We start from the raw sequence: 11814 nt of genomic DNA, 5'->3' as shown, positions 1-11814 counted from the left end.
CTTTCATTTCTGTGTGACGACTATTGTTAATCGTTCTGTGTGCCGGGATCATGGCAAATACTGAACCGCGCGTTACACGACAAAAGACCTATATTTATAGCGGTGTTTGGGCGACCTGGGGGGATTATGAGGTCCTCGAGCCGTTAACAAGAAATCTGGAGACCCCAGCGGCAGGTAGTAGCCGGGGATATGTGGGCACACGGTCGGGGCAGCCTGACACTCCTGTAGCCACGGGCGCTGAGGCGAGCAGCGGGGCGGGGACAGCTGTCCAGCAGCCGTGACTCACAGCCCCGCGTGCGTCTTATTGGCAGGTGACGCACGGGAGACGTCACGCGCGCGGCCAGGCGCAGCTGCAGCCGGGCAGAGACGAGTTCCGGGGGAGCGTCGCGTGGACCCCGCGGCGGCCCCGGCCCTGCGCAACTGCGTGGGCGACCCCACTTATCCGCCGCCTTTGCACTATGTCGCACCACTTTACTGTTTTTTTTTTCGGAGATAACGCGCTGAAATCCGGAGGAAGTCCTGATGGGCAAAAACACCTCGCACCTAAACATTTCCCCCTTAACTATGTTGGCATTCCAACCCACGGAGCTTTAAGAACAGGCAGTAGCGTCTCCCGGGCAGCACCCACTACTTGTCCGCAATATAGGAAGCGCGCGGCTTGAGTTGCCAATGCAAGCTAATGGTGAAAACCTGGGAGCAAACTGCCCTAGGTGAGCGGCAGTATGTGCTAAGCTGTAGAGACAGCAGTGAGCCATGTTCGCCCTGTGCCACCGATAGGAAACCCCCCAATAGAGCCCAGGAGAGCGGCGGCGCTGGGAGCTCGCGGGGTGCCCTTGGGGTTAATTCCAGGAGTGGGCCGGGCGTATTCACCCGGACGGCCAGGGGCACAGGGCTCCAGGTTGCTGGAGTAGGCGTGTTCATGCAGTTAGAGGGCGGTGTGACATAGAGCACGGTTCTCTTGATTGGCAGGAGGTGGGTGTCTCTTTAGACGAAAGGGTGGGGTTTGTATTGACAGATGGTGAGATTGGTAGATTGGGTGCGGTCTCAAGATGAAGGGGCGTTCCGGGGTGTGGTGACGCCCGACCCGGGCGAGCAGTGGAAACCTCATATATAAAGTAGAGAGGGGCGGCAACTCCAGCAGATCCTGGTCTCTGGGAAGGCAGAGAGTAGCTTGCTGCTGCAGCGCCAGGTGAGGGGTGGGCGCCCGTCTTGGGTCTACCAGCATATGGTGTACGGAGCGGGTCGGCACTCTGTGCAATTCTACTGCGCGCACCCTTTCAAGTGTGTGCGTATGTCCCCGTGTTGCTTCTTCAAATGCTTCTATGTAGTCAGAAGCAACGCACTTGCATTTCAGCCATACTGTATGCAACAGGCATTGCAGACTAGCAGCGAACGGCCCGCCGATATACATAGAGTGGCGGCGTGGTTTTCCATTTGTTTCGGAGTGGGGAGTGCAATGTATAGGGTTGGTATTTCCATGCCTATAAAGTCACCTTATTTGGGGGGTGCGACCCTCTTAAGTCAGTGAATGGCAAACTGCCTGCTTTTTAACACTCCTCAAGTATTGATACAATTCCCTAACTTGAACGAGAATTTTAAAGAGGGGTTGTGGGGGCGGTGCTCGATTGTTAATAGTTTATGCCAGTGCGTCTGGTGATCCCTATTATAGGTGTTCACAGTGTATGGAGAGAGGTGCAGCACACCGCTTCTTTCAGCTGTTTGTGGCGATTCCGCTTTTGATGACTGACTTCTATTTTCAGGAACAGGAGGAACAGGCACAAGAGGAGCAGGGCGCGGATTCTGGATTCTTGGAGGAGCGCCCGAGCTGTGAATCGTAGCGGTTTTGGCTCCGCGCCATGGCTGATGGCGAACAGAGCAGCAGCAGCGCCGCCCCGGATGGCGGCCAGACCCAGGAGTGCGAGGATGGTGGAGGCGGGCAGTGCAACGTGCTGAGCTGGGAGCAGGTGCAGCGGCTGGACCAGATCCTGGCCGAGACCATCCCCATCCACGGCCGCGGAAACTTCCCCACCCTGGAGCTGCAGCCGAGGCAGATCGTGCGGGCAGTCAGGCAGCGGCTGGAGGAGCGCTGCATCCATGTGCGGGACGTGCGGCTCAACGGCTCCGCAGCCAGCCACGTCCTGCACCAGCACAGCGGCCTGGGCTACAAGGATCTAGACCTCATCTTCTGCGCGCAGCTCCGCGGACAGGCCGAGTTCCAGACCGTCAAGGACGTGGTCCTGGACTGCCTACTGGACTTCCTACCCGAGGGGGTCAACAAGGAGAAGATCACCCCGCTGACCCTCAAGGTAAGGCTTGGGGGCGTTGTTTGGCTCTTAAACAATCGTTTTTGCCCACCTCGATAGATGGAGCCTGCCATCCATCACAGCCTGCCCCGGTGCAGTTCTGTGACTTGTAGGTGACCGGAAATAGTGCTGAGTCCCCTGAGCCCCCACTGAACCCAGGTACTTCCCGTTGCTGGTGATGCGTGCACTCATAGCCACTAAGAGGTATGCTGCTAACTGCTGAGTTCATAACTCTCTCGCCCCTAATCTATTTTTGCAAATGCTGCCGAGCGTTAGTCAGCAGTACTAGCTCCCACCAAAGTACCACGCACGAGAGAGCCGAGTTTGCACTCCCATTGCGAGGGCCACTGAGTTTTGCCCTTAACACATGTACAGAACACAGTAAAAAACGTACTTTAGACAGCAGGGATAACCCTCCACCCAGTTCCAGATTACATATCGCCGGGAAACCACGTCCATGGATTCCAGTGCTTGGATCTTGCCGGCAGGTCTGGGCATGCATGACAGGGCATGATGATACTGTGTGTGAGTCCCTCAAGCCAGAGAGCCTAAACACCGACCCAATGATCCGATTCCGGCCTGGCTCAGCACAATTTACTGAACGCTCTTACTATGAGGCTCTGGTCGTCTTCACAATTAAACTACCTATGGCGTGTTTTCACAATGACGGAGAGAGTTGTACGGTGAGGGGAGGAGAGGGGCGCTGCTTGCTTGCTTTCAACATCCGAGGAGGAAAACTTCACATGCTTTCTTTACCTCGCATTATTTAGTTTGTTTAATGATCTTCCACCACAATCCCCCGTACCCACGTTTCCATACTCGGCGCACGTTCTGCGTAGTTTGGTATAGACGTTATTTTCCTCCGCCCCGCGCTTATAATATATTTCACTTCTAATCTCCTGAAAGCAGATAATGCGCTCATTGTAAGGAGCTTTCGACACTTTGTTGAAACGTCATAACTTTTCTTTCCTGAAATAGGATGCCCCTCTCGAGTTTATTGCAGGGCGGCAGAAGTGACTCGGTGCTCTGCCCTCTGCATGCACGCTCTGCCCTCTGCATGCACGCTCTGCTGTCTGGAGAGAACCGGCAGGCACGTTCCATGTGTCAGCTAGAGCAACAGCAGGCATTATTTTACGAGATGGATTGTCTGCGTGGCTGGGGGTGCTGCTCTAAATGGTACCCTTTGATTGGACACTGTGGCTGCTCTATAGTTCGCTCAGCCCTGACCCCCCTCCTTTACAGTACAGATCATTGGCGCAACGCCATTGAGCTAATCGGGCTTCATTGCCCTCCCATCTCTGCTTAACAAAAAGCAAGTGCTCACATTAGTCCCCCCTCTCCTTGGATGTGAAAGAACACATAACGTTATGTGTTTGCTGGCATTCCTGGACACTTGCTTTTTGTTAAGCAGAGAGGGAAGGGAAGTCTTTCCTGAAACTGGTGGCGTTACTGTGTTAGTGCAGAAAAATCTATTTGCACAAACTTAACAAAGTTTTAAAGCTGCTAGTTTCAGGAAAGGCTTCCCCCATCTCTCTGCCTGACAAAAATCTAATGCACACATAAGCTCCCAACCCACGGATGCGAGCCAACATATAACAATATGTGTGCTCTTTCACATCCGAGGGGAGGGGGCTGGCGTGCGCACTTGCTTTTTGTAAGGCAGATAGGGGAGGGAAGCATTGTTGCATGTTATCTCAATATGTATGTATGCATGTGAGCAAGGAGTTTGCATATGCATTATGTTGTGTGTGTGTGTGTGTGTGTGAAGGAGTGCAAGAAGAAGGGAGGGCTGGGTGCGCGTGTGAATGAATGAGTGTACAGTGAATAGGGGCGAGAGCGAATGGTATGTTTAAATGAGCGAGTGAATGTTGTGTACGTGTGTGTGTGTGTGAGTTTGTGTAATGCTGGCCGAGTACGGTGCAGGAGTAGGGAGTTGTGGGGATGGGTGGGAGAAGGAAGGGTGGTGGCACACTGTACTAACCGCCTGGTCCAATGGTGGCCTCTTTTGCTTAAAGGGAAATGCCTGATTGGATACCTGAGCTTTAGATATACAAATTAACTAAATGTGTATGTTACCTTTTGAATCCAATAACTTGCTTATTCTCATTGGCATATCGCGCTTACCTGGGCCCTGCGCAGGACAACCCTTGCGATTGAATCGAGGAGGCGGAGTGTCCACGTTTGCCATGCCCAGTTTCTGAAGTGGCCCCTCCCATCAGCAGTGAGCCCCCGCCCCTGAAATTTAGGTTGCATTGCTCCCCTGGTACAGATTTGATATTGCTGCCACTTTGCCGTGGCTGCTGATTAAGTACATTCTTCAGTGTGATGCAGTCTTTGGGTTAATGTGATGTAGTAGTTTCATCTAATGGTTATTTTTCTGTTTCTATGATTGCAGGAGGCCTATGTTCAGAAGATGGTGAAGGTTTGCAACGACTCAGATCGCTGGAGTCTCATTTCCTTGTCCAACAACCATGGGAAAAACGTGGAACTTAAGTTTGTGGACTCTTTGAGGAGGCAGTTTGAGTTTAGTGTTGACTCTTTTCAGATCAAGCTCGACTCACTCCTCCTTTTCTACGAGTGCTCTGAGAACCCAATGACTGAGCCCTTTCACCCCACAATCATTGGCGAGAGTGTATATGGGGATTTCCAGCAGGCCTTTGACCACCTTTGCAACAAGACCATTGACACCAGGAACCCTGAGGAGATAAGGGGAGGGGGCCTCCTCAAGTACTGCAATCTGTTAGTGCGGGGATTCACAGCGGCTTCAGAGTCTGAGATGAAGTCCCTCCAGCGGTACATGTGCTCCAGGTTTTTCATTGACTTCTCAGACATTGGGGAACAGCAGAGGAAGCTGGAGGCCTACCTGCAGAACCACTTTTTAGGGCTGGAGGACCGCAAGTATGACTATCTCATGACCCTGCATAGTGTTGTGAACGAGAGCACTGTGTGCCTGATGGGCCACGAGAGGAGACAAACTCTAAATCTTATCACTATGTTGGCCATCCGCGTCTTGGCAGAGCAAAACATCATCCCCAATGTGGCCAATGTGACTTGCTACTACCAGCCCGCACCATATGTAGCCGATGTCAACTTTAGCAATTACTACATTGCCCAGGTCCAACCTGTGTATGCATGCCAGCCGCACACCTACTCTACTTGGTTGCCCTGCAATTAAGAATGGCCACAAGGCACTGTTGTGAGGCGATCTGAAGAAAAGAGTAGAGGAAGAGGGTGGCCATGTCCCTAGCGTGGGGATGTGTTTTCTGTGAGTGGTTGTCTTCTCAGGCTGTTTGAGCCTAATGAGGTGCTGGTTATCCTTGCAAACGCATATGGGAGATCAGTCTGGAAAAGAAGCCAATTAATTGGATTCTGACCCAGAGCACCAGAGGCATGTCATGAAAAGCACAGAGCGCCCCCAGCAGGAAATGAGGAAGTCCTACGTGATGAATACACAGTGCTGGGTGTATTTGCTCAGATGGGCTTCGCTTAGGAAAAGATTGGAGAGTCCAGGGAAGTCGACTAAACGCACCCTTCTGTGTGTTAGGTGCCCAGAGGAAGAGATATTGCAATACAGAGCATCGCCAATAGAGGTCGCGACCGACCAGTGTGACAGTCCCATAATGTACTGCTTGAGGTGAAAGGAGGCATGCATTTTGTGCAGTTATAATTTATAAGTGAATCCTATAAGGATCCTTGTCTAGCCTCTCTTTCTGAAAATACGCGTTCGCTGTTACAAGAGTGAGTGTGTAATGGGAAACAGCTACACACTTGTATGCTCAAGGACCAAAGATTTGTCCCCGGAATCCCTGCGTTGAGAACTTCGTATGGAACGGTATGTTTGCACACTGAAATGCTATTCCAAGTGCCTCTTAGATTCTGAATCAATTTGTAGCGAGGACATTTTGTTGTAAAGACCACATTATCAGGGAGAGGGGGCAACTGTGAGTAAAAGGTGGAGGATGCCTTATTTTTCTGGGCACATGTTTGTGTTAACTTGATGTAGTTTAGTAATAGGGTGGGTACGGTTTTCTTTGTATATGTGAAGCATATATGTATATACTTTTAAAAATATATGTGTCTGCCAACATATACATAGAAATGGGATTAACCTGGAACATTTATCACTTGGACGCATCCAGGCACGGTTCTGATTTAGGTTACTACAGAATGTCATAGGACCACAACTGCTTTGCAGTAATTGCTTAAGACCTCGGTAGAATGCAAGAACCCCATACTAGGCAGGTGGTTGTAAACTAGATGTGTTCTTACATTTTGGTGTTCTGCCATTTGTATCCCATCGCCCACTACTCGGACCCCCACTAATTGTGCCCCTCTATATCATCTCACTTGGGTCCTGGGCTAGACACAATTTGTTGCTATTTACCCTGCCACTGAGTGATCTGGTTTGAATGGGTAAGCACACCTCTGCTTTTCTACCGACTACCATGGCACAGCCTCAGACTGCACCCAGAGAAACTCGCATTGCATTTGCTCGGTTCATTCTTAAAACGCTGTCCTGTTTCTTTTTAAAGGCAGGGTGGAGAGCAACAAGGGACATGCACTAGCCATGACGCCCCACCCTCCTTACTTTGATATGGCTACAGTCTGTTCCTTTAGTGGGCAACTGAACTGAGAACATCGGAGGACGGGGTTCTCCTTTCCCAAAGGCCATTTTCTTAAATTGCAGATATGGCTTGAGAAGTACATGCTCAATCGTAGGGGACAGGCCTATTCTTGATGAGTGTTTACATTTTTTTTATGCCGCAGGCAGGACTGGAGAAATGGGTTCAGCTGGTGCTGTTGTATGGATTTTCTCCCTACATCAGCTACGCCTACTGCAGCAAGGATGGGTCATCATCACTCAGAAGGCTTGCAACTCCAAGTTCCTCGAAAGTAGGAACCCCTGGGCGCCACTGCGAGGTGCGTTTCGGCGAGTTTTCTCTTCATAGTCTATAAGCTTAGCATTGCTCTTAGTAGTAATCACCCCCACAAAATGAGAAGTGTAAAATTTCTCGTCTTCGCCTGTTTTTTTTATTCTGATATATATATATATATATATGTGTTTTTGTCAACCTGGGAAGCCAGAGATCTCTTAACCCCCTGCCCTCCCTCGTCCTCCCACCACCTTAAACATCAAGCTGAGGTCGGTAGCTGTGTGTGGGCGTGTAATGTGAACACCCTACAAACCAAACAAAAACGGCCTGGAAGGGTAGTCAATTAAAAGAGAAGAGTTCTTTTAAATGTGTTGCTGTTTCCCAAAAGTCGTGCTGTAAACTGTTTGAGCTTTGTGGGGTTTGGGGAGACCTTATATCGACAAAATTGGATGTGTCCAGGTTGTCCCGAATATTTGCCAAAATGTTCATGGTGTTCTAATTTGATTAATGTGATGCACATATAACTGTATCCATTAGTTAAGCGCACTGTGTTTTTTTTTGTTTTGTTAGCACACCCACCTGCATTTACATTTCTTCTATAGATTTTTTTTCTTCTCAAAGTTGTGTAGTGTACCGTTTCTGACCATCAGTAACAGCACACCTGTAGACGGCAGCTGTCGTGCTTTTCTTATTGATGTGTGCTGTCGTGAGTGCTCTTGCCAGTGCAGATTTGAAAAATGAACGCGGTGTCTCCTCCCTCCACCATGGACATTATAGGACCTAATTCACAGAAGCGTTTTATAATGGCAAATCCCCATAGGAAAACGCTTTGTGAATCAGGCTCTTATAGAGCCTTATTCACAGAGCTTTTCCCAATGGGGGTTTGCCATTATAAAACGCACCTGTGAGTCTGCAAAGGTACAAGAGGCAGAAATGGAAGCACGAGATTCGATTCAGCCCCCAGGCACACGTCACATTTGTTTTCCATTTGCTGCCCTTTTCTACTGCTATTTTTATTTTTTTGTTGTAACAGTTAACTCTTGTAATCCTGGCTTGCTGGCAAAGTGAATATTGTGTGCAGGGGAAAAAAAAGTAAAAAAAAAGAAAGGAGAGCAGCTTGACTTGGTTTGCGCAAAGCCCAGCAGTAGGAAGGAGGCTTCGCCCTAGACTAAATGGCCTTCTCTCTGAGTCTGCATCCCGCTGAAGCAGAAGCAGCCGCGTCCCCGCATTGCTCATCTGGGAACGTTGACTACAGGCTCTGTCTGGGCCAGACAGGAAAGTGTGACGGAACACAGATTCCAGAGACCTCGAGCACTCGCAGCAGTGCTTGAGCCAACAGATTGTGAATTTTGTTTACAGTGTCCAATATTTGGATTTTTTTGTAAATAAAGTTATTTTTTCTACTAATGTTGCCTTTCTTTTGATGTCTGTAATAGTTTGGGCATGTTTTAGTGGTAACCGTTTAGGTCTCCGTGTAGGGTTCAGGGTGGGGGCAGGGGAACGTCCACACAGCGTCCGTGCTCAATTTTCAGAAGTTTTCTGGTTGAATACCAACAGTGTAGTTGTGTGTCCTCCTTGCCCATTTTAAACACTTCGCTGACAACTGGCCGAACACTACCGACGACAGCACACGGATCAGCACTTGCAATGCAATGACCCGCTCATTCGAGCAAAGTTGTTTTGGCGGGTGAATGGTATTAAGAACAAGGTAAGTTTTCAGTTTGCAGAACACTTTTCATTGAGGTTCTTGTTGGAGAAGGAAGGAGCACATCAAAACAGATGCAGACTGTTTTAGGCCCATGTTAAAGGTTGAGTTCAGTTTTAAAGTCGTATATTGACAACCATCGAGTAACCTCACCCATCCATCCACCCTTCCTGAGGTGGAATTGTGCACAGTCAAGCAACAGACGTTCTAGGTCTATTGGAGCAAAGCAGGAGAGGCCGACGGACAAACATCTCACGATTTTCTCCAATACTACTCTTTGTGAATCGGATGTCAGGTAGCAGGAGTGCACATCTGTCATGCTCCCAGGCATGTAGGCAGATTTGTTCCAATTGACAAACTTTTTAGACCTGGCATGCCATATTTAAATTCTATTTCTTGGAATGCTCTTAAGCCTGGTGTCAGGATGCAAATTCGGTCTTGTCTGAGCAAGGGGGTCACGCTGCCTTTCTTTACCCGTGGGGTGGCCTCTCATGTGAACGCATGCATTTTCTAGGAACTGCGTACTCCTCATAACGCAGCCCTAGACCCATGTAATAAGGTAGAAAGACATTATACATGTGGCATATATTGATGTTCGTTATCTTTTGATTCATTTTTGGAAGCAGAGTTCATGTTTTTAATTAATAATGAGCAAATACCCAGTTTGTATTGATGTGAATTTTTCACTTTAGTGCAAGGCCCTTAAATATACTGCATTTATAGAACGAGGGAGAAATAGCGAGCAACACTTTGGCGATTCCCAGCAGAGGCAAAAAACAGTGGTAAAAACACCTGGCAGAAGTTAGCAGTCAACTTTTACTAAACATGTTGGCAATGAGGCGGGTTTCTTAGGAAAGGGCCGCCTTCCTCAAACAAATCGGATACGTCATTACCATTCGCTTCTTCCCCTGAGCCCTTTGCCTGCAAGTTCTTCTGCGATACCCACTTTCTCCACCTATTTAATTATTTGTTTTTATTTTTCTTACTATTTCATAGTTTTCTCTAGGCTAGACTACTGCAACAGACTTTCTGAATCTGCCCTCCTCTACTCTCCACCTAATCCAGAAGAGGACTGCGAGACTTCGTCCAGGGAACGTTTCGCTCCTGTCCTGAAATCTTTCCACTGCCTCTCAGTTGCTGCAAGGATCAAATTCAAGACCTCTGCATCGCCCACAAGGCTTTCTGGGGCTGGACTCTCACTTCCTAAACACCTTCCTTCTTGAGCCCTTTGCTCAGCCACCTCCTAATCTCTGATGGTCAGACGCTTCTCCAGGCAGAGAGTGGGGGAAGATCTCTCAGCAGGTGCCTCCCTCTGCAATAGTCTCCCTGCCCTTCTCAAACTCGTGCCACACCATCTGAGGTTCCGGAAGCGGCTCAAGACCATCCTTTTCGCTTCTGCTTTCTGTCCCCTGCTGACCTACCTGTCTGCTGTGCTGAGTAGTTGCCTGGCTACCCTCAGATTCTCAATGGGCACCAGGCTCCCCCATGACCATTAGCCCCTGCACTGCCTCTGGGCCGTCGCTCACTTAGGTGCTGTAAATGTAATCCCACAGTTCCCTGCCTCCTTGCACTTACCCAGAGCTGCACTGCTCTGGCTGCACTTATTTAGAGCAATGCTGCCCTAAATGTACTCTCCTCTTCCCTCCCCCCGGCACTTCTCTACCTCTCCTCCCTGCACTTGCACAACTTGAATGACAAACCCTAGTAAGATCATTTGTTTTGTCCTCCCTCTTGTCTTCCCTGTCTTGTCGCGCCTAGAAACACTTGTGTACAGGCGCACCATAAATGACTCATCGTATCATAGCACTATAAGTCAGTTATTACCCTTTTACAACACAATTGTACACCTCAGCCTTGTAAGCACGAAAATCGGAACCAGCCCTGCTTAAATTACTTGCTGTAAATTCAGTCACACATAGATCACCTCATCCCAAGGACTCTATGTTCCAGCGTCCATACAAAAAGAAATAACTGACTGCTCAGGAGTAACTTCCTAGAGAATCAAACTGACCGTGCCAGATATATGTCAAGTGCAAGTTAGTTTCTTTTTTCAGAATCTGCCCCAATAGTGTGCAGGGACGTCATTTCACTAAAATGCCAGGGGCAGCGAAAGTGACATCACATGACCCTTGACCCCTATATGACATCACAGGAAGTGATGTAATTTGATCCATCCCCAGGTGACATCAAAGAAAGTGATGGCAAACGACCTTCAGATTTTTTTTAGATTCATCTAGCACCTGTTTTCCAGGTGCTCTCATTTCATCCAGATTTAAGAACCGAGGCACAGAGGGAGGAATGATTTGTCCACGATTACACATTTGGAGAATGCCATTTTCCAGATTCGACATGGGGTCTATATGTAAAACATACATAATGCAGTATTTCTAACCGGGTAACCGAAATCTGTAATGCAGGCTACAGCTAGTGTATGAAACGTCTATAGATCAATGGACACAGAAGTGCGTGTTATCTGTGGCGTTGCTGTGTTAAACAAACCAAAAAAAGCACTAACCTGGGCAGGTGTGCGCTGCTGTTTAACCATGAGAAAAATGCTGCACGAGCAAGGCCTGAAAATGAAATCGCTGACCAGGATTTAGTATCAACAAAATTCTTTGGTTATAAATGTATATACGATTCAACTACCACTATGATAGAAGAAACATATATATAGGAGTGCACCCGATAATGTTATCTTTGCTGGAGTACAATACCTGGGAAAGGTTCTTTCAATACATCAAAGTTTTATTATCTAAGCGTAATACTGTGGGCCAGAGGACTTAAAAAGATAAAATAAAAAACACCATTTAATGTTTTATCATTGCTGCACACATAAATTCATAGCACTGCACAGTTATTTAAAATTGGAAACACCCACAAGTTGCTTCTCACCCGGGGACTCACTGGCAGACTTCAAGGCGCGCACTGCACA

The 11814-nt window shown here is 48.5% G+C and overlaps 1 protein-coding gene across 3 annotated transcripts; it reads left to right on the top strand.

Moving 5' to 3' along the window:
* Positions 1 to 346: 346 nt before the first annotated feature.
* Positions 347 to 8584, top strand: TENT5A (terminal nucleotidyltransferase 5A). Of its 3 annotated transcripts, none has more exons than XM_069606312.1 (3): positions 347 to 710; positions 1761 to 2306; positions 4699 to 8584. In XM_069606312.1, exons 2-3 carry the CDS (start codon positions 1857 to 1859, stop codon positions 5476 to 5478), a joined length of 1230 nt encoding a protein of 409 aa, XP_069462413.1. In that variant the 5' UTR covers positions 347 to 710; positions 1761 to 1856; the 3' UTR covers positions 5479 to 8584. The 3 variants fall into 3 exon arrangements, with proteins under 3 accessions (XP_069462413.1, XP_069462414.1, XP_069462412.1); XM_069606313.1 differs by lacking the exon at positions 347 to 710 and adding an exon at positions 743 to 1189 and having other exon boundaries at positions 1767 to 2306; XM_069606311.1 differs by lacking the exon at positions 347 to 710 and adding an exon at positions 743 to 1189.
* The last annotated feature ends 3230 nt before the right edge of the window (positions 8585 to 11814 follow it).

This window comes from Ambystoma mexicanum, chromosome 4p (assembly GCF_040938575.1).
Source record: "Ambystoma mexicanum isolate Mex_15411 chromosome 4p, UKY_AmexF1_1, whole genome shotgun sequence".
Taxonomy (NCBI): domain Eukaryota; kingdom Metazoa; phylum Chordata; class Amphibia; order Caudata; family Ambystomatidae; genus Ambystoma; species Ambystoma mexicanum.
Note: the sequence above shows the minus strand (reverse complement) of the source record. Positions and strands in the feature narration are given on the sequence as shown.